At 45.1% G+C, this 16493-nt stretch overlaps 1 protein-coding gene across 1 annotated transcript in view; it reads right to left on the bottom strand.

Moving 5' to 3' along the window:
* The window catches only part of LOC102444059 (microsomal triglyceride transfer protein-like), a 33063-nt gene extending 27137 nt beyond the window's left edge, over window positions 1–5926 (bottom strand). Inside the window, exon 1 of the mRNA XM_006122788.3 lies at window positions 5401–5926. Coding sequence (XP_006122850.3) covers window positions 5401–5467 — 67 coding nt within the window. The 5' untranslated portion in view covers window positions 5468–5926. The remainder of the gene's footprint in view (window positions 1–5400) is intronic.
* Window positions 5927–16493: the final 10567 nt, after the last annotated feature.

Below are 16493 nucleotides of genomic sequence, written 5' to 3'. Positions count from 1 at the left end.
AAAGTTTGAAAGTCTGTATGTAACACCTTAAAAACTGCATTGTGCTATTTGCACTAAAGCCTAGGCGTTAGTGGCTGGCAGGGGAAATAATGCTTTTATCTTGAAACAACAAAATGATCTGCTTTGTCTGACTGTATCTTCCATTTTACGGAGTAACAACAACAGAGGAGAATAAACTAAGATGAATTTCTTTTAAAAAAGTGTAAAAATTAAATGTCAAGGCCCTGTACGCTCAATGTAAATTAGCCCAAACTTCAGTGAAGCTACCCCCAATTTACAGCTGCTGGGGTTCTAGTCTCAGAGGAATATCTGGGTGCTGCTGTTCTGAAATGAACAGGATGGCTCCCACAGGAGAAGCTCAACCCGGCTTCAACTGATTCAGCTTGGGGTAGGGGGATGCCCCGTAGCACTAATGGATGCTTGAGAGGATGGAAAGGGCTGATCAAAAGCTCCTGGATACAATTCCATCGCCTGACTGAAGGGTGAACTGGGATGATACTACAGCTTTTGATTCACTGCTTTCTCTGCCTGAGATGACTTGTCCCTGAGCTTGTGAAAATACTTCTTAATTGTATTGCTTTGATGTTTGAAAGAGACAATATTGTACCACTACTGGCAGGTGGATATAATGAGGTTTTGTTAGAAAACACATCATCCCCCAGTTCTGTCACCTCTTCAACCTATACAAGTAAGACACTATAGTGCATTGTCAATATACTCGTAGGCTACGTCTAGACTGGCATGATTTTCTGCAAATACTTTTAATGGAAAAGTTTTTCCGTTAAAAGCATTTGCGGAAAAGAGCGTCTAGATTGGCACGGACGCTTTTCCGCAAAAGCACTTTTTGCGGAAAAGCGTCCGTGCCAATCTAGATGCGGTTTTGCGCAAGAAAGCCCCGATCGCCATTTTTGCAATCGGGGCTTTTTTGCGCAAAGCAATACCGCGTTGTCTACACTGGCCCTCTTGTGCAAAAGCATTTGTGCAAGAGGGCTTTTGCCTGAACGGGAGCAGCATAGTATTTCCGTAGGAACACTGACAATCTTACATGAGATCGTCAGTGTTCTTGCAGAAATTCAAGCGGGCAGTGTAGACAGCTGGCAAGTTTTTCCGCAAAAGCACCTGCCTTTGCGGAAAAACTTGCCAGTCTAGACACAGCCATTGTATTTTGCAGGAACAGATAAACATTTCCACAAATGCCTATAGCATAAGTCAACAATATGAGTCAACAATGTGATGCTGTTTCAAAAAAGCAAACTGATTCTAGGATGCATTAACAGGTGTGTTGTGAGCAAGACACGAGAAGTCATTCTTCTGCTCTATTCTGCACTGATTAGGCCTGAGTTGGAGTATTGTGTCCAGTTCCGGGCACCACATTTCAAGAAATATGTGGAGAAACTGGAGAAGGTCCAGAAAAGAACAAAGAGAATGATTAAAGGTCTAGAGAACATGCTCTATGAAGGAAGACTGAAAGAATTGGACATGTTTAGTTTGAAAAAGAGAAGATTGAGAGGAGACATAACAGTGGTTTTTAGGTATCTAAAAGGGTGTCACAAGGAGGAGGCAGAAAATTTTTTCTCCTTGGCCTCTGAAGATATAACAAGAACCAATGGTCTCAAACTGCAGAAAGGGAGGTTTAGGTTGGACATTAGGAAAAACTTCCTAACTGTCAGGGTGGTTAAATGCTGGAATAAGTTGCCTCGGGAGGTTGTAGAATCACCATCTCTGGAGATATTTAAGAGCAGGTTAGATAAATGTCTATCAGGGATGGTCTAGGCAGTACTAGGTACTGCTATGAGAACTGGGGACTGGACTCAATGACCTCTTGAGGTCCCTTCCAGTCCTCGTATTCTATGATTCTCTGATAAGTCTGTTTGCCCAGTGGTCCTACCCCTTTCCTTGGTTGTGAGAGTGAACCCCTTGCTCATACTTCTCTGGGGTATTTGCAGTGGTCTGCACTATTTACTGTGGGTAAAGTTACAGAATAGCCCAATCATACACCTTTGGGTAGTGTAATATAAAACTCCAGGTACTCACAATGTACATGGAACCTTCAATCTGTTTCTTAATCTTTTAGAAAATGTTGAATTACAGATTGCTGCTATCATAATACAATAACATTTACTATTGGCAGCCAGTCGAAATCTGTAAAAGCTTTTTTCATTTAGTGCAGTTCTTTTCTATTGTATTCTGTGCAGGTGCTATATAACACACCATCACGGTGCTATTGGAGTGTCAGGAGATCTTTTCCTAAGGTTGATAGTGCTTAATTCATTGCCCTCTAGGGATTAGCTTCCATAATTCTGCTGAAAGTTAAAAATATACTGGCACCGGCTGTGGGACTTCAAGACCTTGTGTGGAAACTTGCAGAATAGCTCTCAACAGATGACTTCAGTCCCCTTTACATTTCCTATGCCTGTCCACTGCTGCGGGTCCCAGGGTTTTCTTCCCAGGGAATGAATTATAGAACAGAGGGTCCCCCCTATAAGTCGCCCAGGTATACATCCATTCCACACTAAAGTCGTTGACGCTTGTAGGAGCTGATGCATAATAAGTCCTCCCATTCCCCACTATAAGTCATGTGAAACACTCCCCACAATTTGCTTAAATGGAAGTCAGCCACGGGAATAAAATTCCCCACTTTAAGTTGTTTCGCTATAAATCCAAGTTTTTTGAAACATATCTTGGACTTATAGCGAGGACCCCCTGTACTGTAGCTCAGTTAAATGGATATGTTCATGCTCAGCAAAGTCTGAAGAACCCTAACAGAGATGGCTATTCATTCCCACAATACCTTAGGCAACTACTTGAGGTGAGGGAAGAGATGTGATACTCCTCCTTTCCGCCATTCTTTTGCCTGTTTCAAAGCAGCAATGATGAGAAGGCCAGCTAAGTCATAATCCCCATCCCTAATTTAATCATTGACCTAACCAAAGCCTGCTAAAATAAAGATGCTGGAGAGGTCTTGCCTCAGAATGTTTTTGTTTTTATACCTCAGCCTTAATGTTCTTTAATTTTTCATTTCATGTGCGTGTCCTAGAATGATCTGAGATCAATCTTCTTATGTATTTTATTCTTTGTATATATTTCAAGATTGATTCTGATTTTTATGATCACTTTTGCCATGAGGAATAATCAGTATAATCCAGTGCTCTCCAACCCTTTTAACCACAAAATCACTTTTTCAATTTAAATGCAATGTAAGATCTACCTCAAACCCAAATATCCTTGCCCCGCTTCCTTCCCGCTTCTTCTTTGAGGCCCTGCCCCTGCTCCACCCCTTCTCCAAGGCCTCACCCTGCTCACTCCATCCTCCTTCCTCCCCCATCTTCATTCACTTTAGCCAGGCTGGGGTAGGGGGTTGGGGAGCAAGCTCTGGTCTTAGGCCAAGGGGTTTGGCATACGGGAGGGGCTCTAGGGTTAGCCCAGAGTGGGAGATTGGGGTGCAGGAGGGTTTTCAGAGTGCAAGTGCTGAGAGACTCACATCTGGAGCAGGAGGTTGGGTGTAGGAGGATGTTCAGGACTCAGACAAAGGTTCAGGTAGCAGGCTCTGGCTGGGCACCGTTTAACTGAGAGGGCTTCTGGGTGATGGAGCAGTGGGGTTAAGGCAGGCTTACTTCTTCCCTGCCTGCACCACTCCTGAAAGCAGCTGGCACGTGCAGCAATGGCTCCATGGCGCCATATGCTGGCCCTCAACTACAGGCACTGAGCCCACAGCTTCTACTGACTACAGTTCCCCAGTATTGATCAATGGGAGCTGCAGGAGAGGTGTCCGCAGGCAAAGATAGTGTGTGGAGACTCCCTGCTCTGCCTTTCTCAGGGGCTACAGAGACATGCCAGCCACTTGCAGGAGTAGCAGTTACCTCAGGGATTATGACTCCAGTCACGACAGGTTCTGCACGTTAGAACTGACTTCTCAAAGAATTAAATGTAAGCATGAGAGAGAAATGAAAATTATGAAATGCACAGACCAGTCCAAAACCAAAAATAACCCACTTTGCAAATAGTAAAAGAAGCAACAACAAAAACAACCCAGCATGTGTTGGGTCGGCAGATGAGAGTGAAGGACAGTGTGTGTTTTTGAAAATGACAGACACACACACAGTGTGAGGCTATGGCTACGCTGCCTTTTTTTATGGAAGAAGATATGCAAATCGCGCTCTGATTTGCATATCTTCTTCTGATTCTTTTTGCGGAAAAGATTTGCCAATAAAAAGCCCCGTGTAGGCAGGGCCATTTGTAGAAAAAAACCCCCTTTTTCGCAAGATCCCTTACTCCTAAAAAAAATCAAGGTTTACAGGATCTTGCGAAAAAGGTTTTTTTTCCCCCAACAAATGGCCTCATCTGTGTGAGGCTTTTTATAGGCAAAACCTCTTCCGCAAAAAGAATCAGAAGAAGATATAAAAATGAGAGCGCAATTTGCATATCCTCTTCTGCAAAAAAAGGTAGTGTAGCTGTAGCCTGAGAGTGACAGATTTGCATTGCCAAGTCCCTCCATCCCCTTCTCTCTTGTGAAGATAGAATAAGGAGTGGGGGAGGGAAAGGGGCACCCTTACATCAGCACCCCCTCACACTCTGCACAGCAAGCAGGAGGCTCTGAGGGGGGCAGTTCCAAAGCAGAGAGTGGGAGCATCATGACAGTGAGTGGAGGGGCAACAGAACTGCCAGCACTTGAAAGCTTTCCTAGCCAAACCAGTCAAGATCATGTGTCAAAGAATCCAAGTTCTACCAGCAGATCCCAATCTACTGGATGGTGACCACTGGTATAATCTTTTATTTAGAGACATAATTGTGCTTAAAATTTTCAAAGGAACCTACTGTTCTTCCAATTCATTGCGAACTCGGTAGGTTACAGAAGCATTTTGGAATCTGTCATCTGATTCTTTAAAATGATCAGCAAAATAGGTTTTAAAACTCTCCCCAAAGGATGCCAAAATTTCCATGACTGGAAAACTCCACAGTAGATTCAGGCATATACAGGTGTAAATCTAGCAGAATTCCTGAAACCATTTTCTGTGCATCCTATGTAAGTGGTGCCTGACTCTTTTAGATGAAATTGAACTTTGACAGACCAATATTCCTAGGCACCTAGGAAGAAGCTTCTAATTACAAAGCCAAAAACTAAGTCATAGCCACTTGTCCCTTAATTCTGGAGGTGTACAAGCTGTTGTTAGTTGCCATGCTAATAGATTAGTAATTTATTGGTGAAGATTTGAGCATTTTCAGAGCTTTCCTTCAACTTCCTTCTTTGAGCATGGGACTGTAATTTTTTGCTTTAGAATTACAGTATGCCCAAGGCATTATACAGAGTTTTGTGTACTGAGATAAGCATCCTGTTTCTCAGGTGCACAAGATACTTCCCCTTTCATGTTACTTCAAAAGCTGAATTGCAAAGTCGCTTACCTTTTGCTGAACTGGAAAAGAAAAAGAAAATCAGCCAAACGTGTCCTGAAGCTGTGAGTGAATACATGGTGTGGATTGTGCGTGAGCAAAACAGAGTGCTAGAGAAAGAGGAGAAGGCTACAGAAAAGAGCTGGAGCAGGAAGGGGGGCAAGAGGAAAATACAGCAAACCCCCTTCAGAGTGGCCAGAATTGACAGGATTCACAATGTCAGGTGACCAGGCCTGACCTTCTCCCTCTCCCTGAATTACACATTAAAGGAAAAGCAAATCATTAATCCCCTGCTCCAACCCCCAGCAGCAACAGCAAAAGAATAAAAGGTTTGGAAATCACTTGGATTTTCCAAAGCCTGAAACAAGGAAATCAACAAAACCTGCAAAAAGGATTTTTTTTTGCCTGGGGGTTCGGAAGAGCAGCTCTATCCCTTTAACATTTACCCTCTCCCAACTCCCAGCCCCTCGCCCTCTCTACCATAAAGAAAAGGGAAAGAAAGGAAGAGAAACTGACAGCAAAGTGGCCAAAAAGCTGCAGCAGAGTCATCCCTCTTCCTTCCCTTTTCAGAGGCTGAGGCGTTCCAGCCTCTCGTGTCAGATTACTTAAAGGGCCAGGCTGGAGCAGAATAAGAAAGCTGGGCTCTGTGAATGAAGCTTATTGAATAGACTGAACACACACACACACACACACACACACACACACACACACACACACACACAAGCTTTCCATCCATCTCAGGACTCTATCACAGCACTTCACCCAGTGTCCGGAAGAGATGATCAGAATTAATCTGTTTTGAAAGGAAAGAATAAAGGATTCGGGAAAGTAGAGTGTTAGGGACGGGTTAGGAGTACAGTACTATGTATGCAGTCATATGTCAGGACACAGACAAGCCACAAGACCAGGGGCTCCATTTCAGATTTTGTTGTGTGCGAGGGCAACCTGTGCGTGCCGTGATGGGGGGAAGGGAGGAGAGTGAGAGCATAGGGTTAGACTGAGGAAGAGGCTTCAGCAGTGTTACTGAGCATGCTCAGTAGAAGCCAAGCACCAAATGGAGCGGGGGACAAACCCCATCTGTCACCCACACACACATATCTCTATTCAGGGGCTACCAAGGCACTGGAAAACTACTTTTTTGGCAGACAACTTAGCAGTTAGCTGATAGGAGCACTGTATCTAATTCCTACATAAAAGAAAGAAAATTAAATATTAGACCCTGACGAAGAATTTTAATCCAAGTGTTCGGATGGGGGTCCAAGCCCCTTCCAAATCAATTTCAGACACCCTTCTTAAGCAACCAGCTTTATTCAGGAATGCATTCCAGGACAAAAATCTCCAGGATACTCTCAGGAAAGTTTTGCAACTTCCCAGCAAAAGGCAATGTCTTTTGTACTATCTTAGGGTGTGTCTAAACTACATGGCTCTGTCGATGGATCCATGTAGATTTGTTTGTTCGGCAAAGGGAAATGAATTGCGGCTTCATTTAAATTTAAATGGCTGCCCCGCTCTGCTAATCAGTTGTTTGTCGGCAGATCGGGGCAGTCTGGACGCTCCCCTGTCGACATGAAAGCCCTTTATCGACCTCCCCAGTAAACCTCATCCTACGAGGCATAATGGGGAGGTCGATAAAGGGCTTTCAGGTCGGCGCAGGAGCGTCCAGACTAGCGCACTGAGCCGACAAACAGCTGATCAGCTGTTTGTCGGCACAGCGCGGCAGCCATTTAAATTTAAATGAAGCCGCAATTATTTAAATCGCAGCTTCATTTCCCTCTACTGATCAGCCTAATCTACATGGCTCCATCGACGGAGCCATGTAGTTTAGACACACCCTTACATGGTAATCACCCATTTCCCACTGACCACTTACAGTTACACACATATACAGGTCATGCCCTCTGCACCAAACCTCCTCCAATCATTACCTACCCCCTCACATTCCCTTCTCAGGCCGTACAACAGGTTCATACCAGTAAAATAGGTTTATACCAGTTTCACCTATCCCCTTCTTGTTGCATACCTGTGACCAAGCACGTACCCCTTTACAAAGACCAGGCTTAATATCCAGGTCACACAGAGGTCATACTGACAATAAATTAATTTTATCCTTCAACCCACTCAGCTCTAACGCTAACATATTCTGACATCTTGTGGCACGTCACTTAAGGGCACGTAGATGTAGGGCCATGTAGATTAGGCACGTCACGTTAGCCTTAAAATGTATTGTATATTCTTACTTTGTTAGTAACTCTGTGGAGAGAGACAGACTTCGTCAGGACTTCTGGGCTCTATCTTAGCTCTGGAAGGGGAGTCAGGTCTAGCGAGTTACAGCAAGGGGGCAGATACATTTCAGGTCTGTATAAGAACATCAGAACTGCCATACTGGGTCCTTCTAGCTCAGTATGCTGTCCTCCAACAGTGGCTAATGCTGTTTATTCAGAAGGAATAAACAGAAGAAGCAATTATCATGATCCATCCCCTGCCCATTCTAGCTACTGTCCTCCTTGAACTTATTTTGTTCTTATTGGAACCCTGTTATGGTTTGGGCCTTTCCACCATCTCCTGGCAAAGAGTTCCACAGGTTGATTGTGCAAAAATAATGTTTTTTGTTTGTTTTAAATCTGCTGCCTATAAATTTAGTTGGGTCAGCTTCTTGTGTTAAGTTAATGAAGGAATTAATAACATTTCTTTATTCCACTTTTGCACACCATTCATGATTTCCAAGACAGCTAACATATCCCCTTACTCGTTAGTCATTTCTTTTCCATTTTCTTTTTTTCCAGTCTTGTTAATAATCAGTTATCTTATGGTAACTGTTCCTTACCCCAATCATATCTGTTGCTCTTTCTATACATTTTCCAAATCCAATATATCTTTTTTTTAGATGGGATGACCACATCTGCATGCAGTATTCAAGATGTGGGCATACAATGACTTTATTTAGAGGCAATATGATATTTTGTCTTATCTATTCCTTTCCTAATTATTCCAAATATTCTGTTAGCTGTTCCAGTGTTTAGACAGCCACTGAACACTGAATGTGTAGATGTTTTCAGGAAACTATCCACAATGATTCCAAGATCTCTTTCTTGAGTGGTATCAGCTATTTTGTATGTATAGTTAGGATTATATTTTCCCATGTGCATTACTTTGCATTTCTCAACACTGAATTCCATCTGCCCTTGTGTTGCCCAATCACTCAGTTTTCTGGAATTCCTTTGTAACTCTTCAGTCAACTTTGGATAAGTCCCTGTTTACCACTTTTTCATGAACTTTGGTAAGTTTCACAGCAGTGATACAAATGCAAACTCCAGCAGCACAACACTCATTCCTACTTTTCCTCTCTATAGTTTAAGTGGTGTACCCAGCAATGTTTTCATGATGATCCTTCAATTGCCTGCATGCCAAGCCTTTTATTGTTCTTAATGCCTCTCTCTTTTTATAACAAACTTCCTGCCCCAAAGGCAAAGCTGCAAACAGCTCAAACTCTGTTGCATTTAAGAACTGTCTCTGGAGTCAGGGCATGCAGCTTTAAGTAGACCTCAGGTATGAAATCCAGGGGTTCCAACCTCAGGAGGGGGCTACTGTCCCCCCTAGTTCCCCATAAATAGCGCCCTTGCACACATCATCCAGATCTAACTAGTCTTTTGTTGTTATTTGTCATTAGGCGCACACAACACAGAAGAAGGAATGGCCTTCACCAGAAAGAGCATAGACCAGACAAATGCATAATTAAAAAGCAGGGGAACTGTGATCTACAACCTATGATGAGAGGTCCAAGTGGTAACTAGCCTTGCTAGGTAACAAATGCTGTAATAACTTAAAAAACAACAAGTAGCACCTTAAAGACTAACAAAACATGTAGATGGCATCATGAGCTTTTGTGGGCACAACCCACTTCTTCAGATGACAGGAGTGTTAGAAGTCCAGATCCAAGAATAAATAAGTGAAATAGTGAGTAGATAAGCTTCAGAGGGCTTCAGGAATATTTGGGGGGGGGGGGGAGGAGGGAGGTGAAGAGGAGAGAGGAGAAAAAGGAAAAAAGGAGAAAAAAATGGTGGAGGAAGAAAAAAAGAGAGACAGGGAGTAGATAAGCTTCAGAGGCCTGAAGCTTATCTACTCCCTGTCTCTCTTTTTTTCTTCCTCCCCCCTTTTTTCTCCTTTTTTCTTTTTTTCCTTCTCCCACAGTTCATTCCCTTATTTATTCTTGGATCTGGACTTCTAACATGCCTGTCATCTGAAGAAGTGGGTTGTGCCCACAAAAGCTCAAGATACCATCTACATGTTTTGTTAGTCTTTAAGGTGCTACTAGACTATTTGTTGTTTTACCCCACTGAAGCTTTTGAAAATGCTGTAATGTTAACTGTAGAAGTGGGAGTCTAAGTCACTTAGGCTGTGTCTAGACTACATCCCTATTTCGACAGAGGGATGTAAATTAGACACTTCGAAATTGCAAATGAAGCAGGGACTTAAATATGCCGCGCTTCATTTGCATAATCGCATCATAGCGCTCTTTTGAACAAGCGCCATTTCGAAAGTAAAACCGCGGTCTAGATGCGGTTCTGTCGAAAATGGCAGGCTTTTTCAAAAGATCCTGTGCTCCTCAAAAAATGAGTACAGGATCTTTCAAAAAAGCCTGCCATTTTCAACAGAACCATGACTAGACTGCGGTTTTACTTTCGAAATGCTGCTTGTTCAAAAGAGCACCATGATGTGATTATGCAAATGAAGCATGGGATATTTAAGTCCCCGCTTCATTTGCAATTTCGAAGTGTCTAATTTACATCCCTCTGTCGAAATAGGGATGTAGTCTAGACACAGACTTAGGGTTTATCTAGACTACGCTAGAGTGTTGAAAGAGGAACTCACTTTTGAAAGCAGAGCTTTTGAAAGTTAAAGTAGTTTAGATGTGGCTTTTTCGGTGACCTCCCCTCCCCGTTTGTCGAAAAGCCGCTCTTCCTCAAAAAATGAGGAAGTGAGATCTGAAGAAGCTATGAAAATTCCTGCGGAATTTGCATATCCTCTTTCGACACTCTAGCGTAGTCTAGATAAGCCCTTAGATCTCCTGTGAAAATTACAGGCATAATATTTTAATAACACAGTGAATATTTGTGTATGGTGCATAATCAAGCACCCGATTCAGAGGGGCTTAATCAGTTTTCATCTCTGAGTCGCAACTGAAGTGGGTTTCTTGGAGGGGTTTGCATGCAGACAGAGTAATGACCTCTGGAGAGGAAAGATAACCAAAGAATGCATCTTGTGGTGTGTCAAGGATTTGGCTTGAGAGATCAAAGGAAATGATGTTCACCTACCAGGTCCTGCTGAACCACTTACCCTCTCTCCCTCAGGATCTTGCATCTGACTATTCCAAGTGCTGTCTGCATCACATTTCACAAGGTCTTACATTTCAGGCAGATGTTCTGGCAAGGCAAGAAAGTGTGATGCAGCCAGGGAAAAACAAGAGCTCTAACAAAGGATTTTTGTGAAGAAGTTTGGCCTAATTTATTTACAAACTCTTAACTCGGGTTATGGTGTGATGACATGCTCGTGACCAGTTCCTCACAGATTGCCCAGACACAAAATAGGATAAATTTAAAAAACAACAAATAGTCTGGTAGCACTTTATAGACTAACAAAACATGTAGATGGTATCATGAGCTTTTGTGGGCACAGTCCACTTCTTCAGTCCAGTTGAATCTTGCTCCATGGCATTGTTCTTGGCTCTGCCATTGTCTCCGGAGCTAGTTATTTAGGCCTTGTCTATACTGGGACGTTAGCCACTGGTGCAGCATCACTAATGCAAATCCTTAGTGCATGCACTATCTACATTGGAGCAATGCAATCTGCAGCTTACCCTGGCATTGAAACAGGTAGCTAAAAGTTCAGTGTAGCACTGTTTGTAAGACTATGAGCTCCCTTTCCTGTAAAATGGCATCAAACCCAACCACATCACAAGGGTATTTTGGAGCATTTTGAGCTCCTCCATGGAAAGTAACATACATGAGCAAATTATCAAGCTTGGCAATTATTACAGAGGCAGTGCTGGCTGACTAAGGGGTAGCTTCATTCAAGGAAAGAGACATGTGATGGTCTCATCTCCCATCAGCCCCCAGTGCTCTTAAAACCACTGTCCTTTTCAGCACCAAATTTGGAGTCACTTAGGGTATGTCTGGACTATATGCCTCTGCCAGCAGAGACACGTAAATTAGACTACCCGACAGTCAATGATGCAGGGATTTAAATATCCCCTGCTTCATTAAAATAAAAATGGCCACCGTGCTGTGCCGGCTCAGCTGATTGTCAGTACAGCACGTGAGTCAAGACGCTTAGTTCTGTGGTAAGAAGAAGAAATTACTCACTCTGTGCAGTAACGGTGGGTCTTTGAGATGTATGTCCCTGTGGGTGCTCCACTCAAGTCTCGGTGCGTCTCTGCGCCAGAGATCAGAGATTTTCAGTAGCAGTGCCCTTCGTGTTGCAACTGCGCACTCAGCGCCTCCCCCCCCCCCTCGGAGGCCGTGGAGCGCACACGCAGCGCAAGTCGCATCTGTTCCTTTTCTACCTGAAGTCCTTGAAGACTCCAAGCAGAGGGGAGGACAGAAGGGTAGTGGAGCACCCACAGGAACACACATCGAAGAACCATCGTTACTGCACAGAGGAGTAACTTCTCCTTCTTTGTTGAGTGGTTTTCCTTAGGGTGCTTCACTCAAGTGACTCCATAGCAGTATCCACTCAATGGTGGTGGGCATTGGAGTCTCTCTAGGTGGAAGGAGGAAGGACCACATCTGCTAGAGACGTGTAAGGCATCAACCCTTTGTGTAGGGCATAGTAATGCATGAAAGTATGGTGTGAGGACCAAGTGGCTGATCTACAGATGTCCACCAGTGGCACTTTATTGAGGAAGGCTCTTGTGGTGGCCATCACATGTGTGGAATGCGCTCTGATTGGGTGCAGTGGCTGCCTGCCCTTAAGTTGATAAGCGGTGTGTATGCAGCCTGCAATCCATTTGGATAGGCGCTGTGCGGAAACTGCTGTTCCTGTGCATGGTCCTGACCACGCAACAAAGAGCCTATCTGATTTCCTGGTCACTCTAGTTCTATCAAGGTAGAACGCAACTGCCCTCCTTGCATCCAACGAATGTAATATAGCCTCCTTGGGAAGGCATGAGGTTTAGGGAAATAGGCAGGTAAGTAAATGGGTTAATTTACATGAAAGTTGGATATAACCTTAGGGAGAAACCTGGGATGGGGTCTAAGTATGACTTTATCCCTGGTAAATGTAGTGAAGAGAGGATCCGCCATGAGCGCTGCGATTTTTCCTACCCTTCTTGCTAATGTTATCGCCACTATGAATGCCACTTTCATAGACAGGTATTGTGGTAGTGTAGTGGCTAATGGCTCAAAAGGTGGCCTAATGAGCATGTCGAGGACCAGATTCAGGTCCCACGGTGGCACCGGGAGGTGGATGTTTGGACGCATTTTCTGTAAGCCTGTGAGAAAACATTTCACCGGTGGATGTGTGACGAGGGAGAAGCCGTCTACTGGATCATGGAAGTCCATGATTGCGGACAGGTGAACCCGGATGGAGCTGATGGAGAGGCCAGCCTCGCTGAAGTCCATGAGGTAGTTGAGTAAGGTAGGTATGGGGGCTGTGATGGGATGCAAATTGTGCATCATGCACCATTGATGAAAACGCCTCCATTTGTACTGGTAGGTGCTTCTCGTGGAGGGACAACAGCTGTTTAGAAGAGCTTGTTTGACCCTGTCCAAGCAGGTAAGTTCTTCATTCTGGAACCATTGAGAAGCCAAGCCGTGAGTTTCATGGTCTGGACATTGAAGTGATGTATACTGCCGTGGTGCTGTGTGAGGAGATTCAGCACTGCTGGGAGAGGAATAGGTTGATATATGGACCAGTAGGATAGGTTAGGGAACCAGAGCTGTCTCGACCAGGCTGGGGCTATTAAGATTACTGTGGCCCGATTGGATCGAATTTTGTTGATCACTATGGTGATGAGCAGGAATGGTGGAAAGGCGTAAAGAAGGGGAGCTGTCCAGCGGATGGTGAAGGTGTCCACTTCTGACCTCTTGCCTAGCCCTGCAAGATTCCCGAGAGCAGAATCTGTGGCATTTGTGGTTGTGCAGTGTTGCAAAGAGGTCAATAGTTGGGAAACCCCATTTGTGGAAGATTGAGAGGAGGACATTAGTATTGATCTCCCACTTGTGCTGATCTGAGAATGTCTGCTCAGTTTGTTGACTCTGACATTCTGTTCTCCTGGCATATACATTGCAGTTGGCATTATGTGGTTCCTGATGCACCAGTTCCAGAATTTGACTGCCTCGGCACATAGAAAATATGATCGGGCACCCCCCTGCCGGTTGACATAAAACATGGATGGTGTGTTGTCCATGAGGACACAGATAGTTCTGCCCCTTATGAGGGGAAGAAAATGGGCGCACGCCCTGAGACTGGCTCTGAGCTCTAGGATATTGATGTGGAAGTGTCTCTAGTGTTGAGCCCATGTGCCCTATATTGACGCTGCACCACAGTGGGCTCCCCAGCCCATGAGTGATGCATCTGTTGTTATAGTAACTGAAAGGTCTGGTCGGTGGAAGGGTATGCCGGCAAGAAGGTTGTGCAGAGATGTCTACCATTTGAGGGACTGCAGTACCGGTGAAGGAAGCAGGAGGTGTTTCGTGATGCTGTTTCGGGCTGGCATATAGTTGTTTGGAGCCAATGCTGTAGGCAATGGATGTGCAATCTCGCAAAAAGGACCATGAAAGTCGTGGCCGCCATATGCCCCAGCAATTGAAGGTACGTCTGGACCGTGGATAAAGGGACCTGTTGAACAAGGTCACAGATCACCCTGAATCTTTGCAGCAGAAGGTAGGCTCTCACTGTGACTGAGTCTAGCAATGCCCCAATGAACTCTATTTTTTGTGTGGGCTGTATGGTGGATTTTTGCATGTTGATAAGTAGGCCCAGTTGGGAAAAATATTCCCTGGTAATAGTTGTCATGATAGTGATTTGGTGATAGGTGAGGCCCTTAATTAGGCAGTCGTCTAGGTAAGGCAAGATAATGATGTTTTGTGTTTAGAGACAAGCCATGACTATGGATAGGGTCTTTGCAAAAACTTGAGGGGCTGTAGAAAGGCCAAAGGGGAAGACTCTGTACTGGTAATGATCTTGTCCCACAACAAATCTGAGGAATCTTCTGTGGGACGGGTGGATAGACACGTGAAAATATGCGTTTTGTAGGTTGAGGGCTGAGAACCAATCCCCCTCATCCAGTGCAGGTATTATTGTTGTTAGGGTCACCATTCTGAATTTTGAGTTTCGAATAAACTTGTTGAGTTTCCTGAGATCTAGTATCAATCTCCAGCCACCTGCTTTTTTGTCTGTGAGGAAATAATTGAAGTAGAACCCCTTTCCACGATGTTGTTTGGGCACAGGTTCTACAGCTCCTAGGGTAAGTAGCTTCAGGACCTCTGCCTGTAACAGAGGTTCATGAGAAGGGTCCCTGAAGAGGGATGGGGTAGGAGGATGGGAAGGGGGCATGGAAGTAAAGAGGATTGAATAGCCCGATCTGATAACTTCTAGGTCCCATTTGTCTGTGGTAATTAGGGTCCACTGATGATAAAAAGGACTCAGGCAGTGACCGAAGATGACATTGGACTGCACTGGGGTTGTGGGGTGGTCGCTCAGACCCCCAACCAAAATTTCAAATTTGCTGTTTGTTGGAGGTGGACTGGTTTGTGGAGGACTGGTTTTGGTGGTTCCTTCTCCTATTAGAGCGTTGCTTGGCCTGTTACCATATGGCCTCTGCTGCTGCCTGTAGTACTTGTAATTATAACCCCTTGGTTTCTGATAAGGAGTGTATTTGCGCTTCTTTATAGGAGGGGTGTACATTCCCAGGGTACGTAAAGTTGTGTGAGAGTCCTTCATGGAATGAAGGATCTCATCTGTATTCATAGCAAATAGCTGTTTTCTGTCAAAGGGGAGATCCTCCTTCTTTGCTTCAATTCTCTTGGGACCCCCGATGACTGCAGCCACGAGGACCTGCGCATTAATATGGCTGTGGCTGTGGTTCTGGCCGCGGTGTCTGCAACATCCATAGTGGACTGAAGAGCCATTTTTGCTATTGATAAGCCCTCCCTCATGATGGATTGGAGGTGAGGGCATTTGTTTTCAGGAAGGTCCTGAAACAAATCTTGTAGATTGGTATAATTGGCGTGATCATAATTGGCCAACAATGCTGTGTAATTAGATATGCGGAATTGGAGTGTGGCCAAAGACTACACTTTGCGGCCCAAGGTGTCTAGGTGTTTATGTTCTTTGTCATGGGGCGTAGATTTAAATTGTGGATTCTTCGCCCTGTGATTCACAGTCCACCACCAGCGAATCTGGCTGTGGGTGGGCAAATAGAAAGTCCATGTCCTTTGCAGGGACAAAGTATTTTCTGTCCGCTCTATGGTTTGTGGGCAGGACCGAGGCTGGATTTTGCCACAAAGCATTCGAAGGTTCAAGGATAGCTGCATTGATCGGTAAAGCTATTTTGGAGGATGCTCTGCTCCGCCCCACCGCTTCCCCAAATCTGCCACTGCTGAAACTAATTAGCGGTGGACTTGGGGAAGCGGTGGGGCGGAGCAGAGCAACTGGGGTGCTGCCAGGCGCCGAGCAGGGGGGTGAGGGTCAGCGCTATGGGTCCAACCTGGCAGCACCGCAGCTGCTCTGCTCTGCCGCTTTCCCAAGTCCACCGCTGCCGCTGCTGAAACTGATGAGCAGTGGACAAGCAGTGGAGCAGAGCAGCTGGGGTGCTGCCGGGTTGGTCCCACAGCGCCACCCCTCATCCCCCTGCTGGGCGATAACTACTGCAGTCTGGGAAGTGGGGAGACTGCTCCTCTCCCGGAAACTCTCGGCGGTGGCGTGGGGCTTCCCCCGCCTTCCTGTAAAACGGCGGAGGGTTCGCACCTAGCCGCACCATTCCCCGCCAGCAGCTCCATTTGTCTGGCTGGCCGGAGCACTTCTGGGTTCCAGTTGGTGCCGGACTATTGGGAGTGCTGGACCACTGGATGCCGGACAATTGGAGTTTTATTGTAATACGGTGAGTA

Source organism: Pelodiscus sinensis, chromosome 8 (genome assembly GCF_049634645.1).
Source record: "Pelodiscus sinensis isolate JC-2024 chromosome 8, ASM4963464v1, whole genome shotgun sequence".
Classification (NCBI taxonomy): domain Eukaryota; kingdom Metazoa; phylum Chordata; order Testudines; family Trionychidae; genus Pelodiscus; species Pelodiscus sinensis.
The sequence above is the reverse complement of the archived record's forward strand: the minus strand, read 5'-3'. Positions and strand labels throughout refer to the sequence as shown.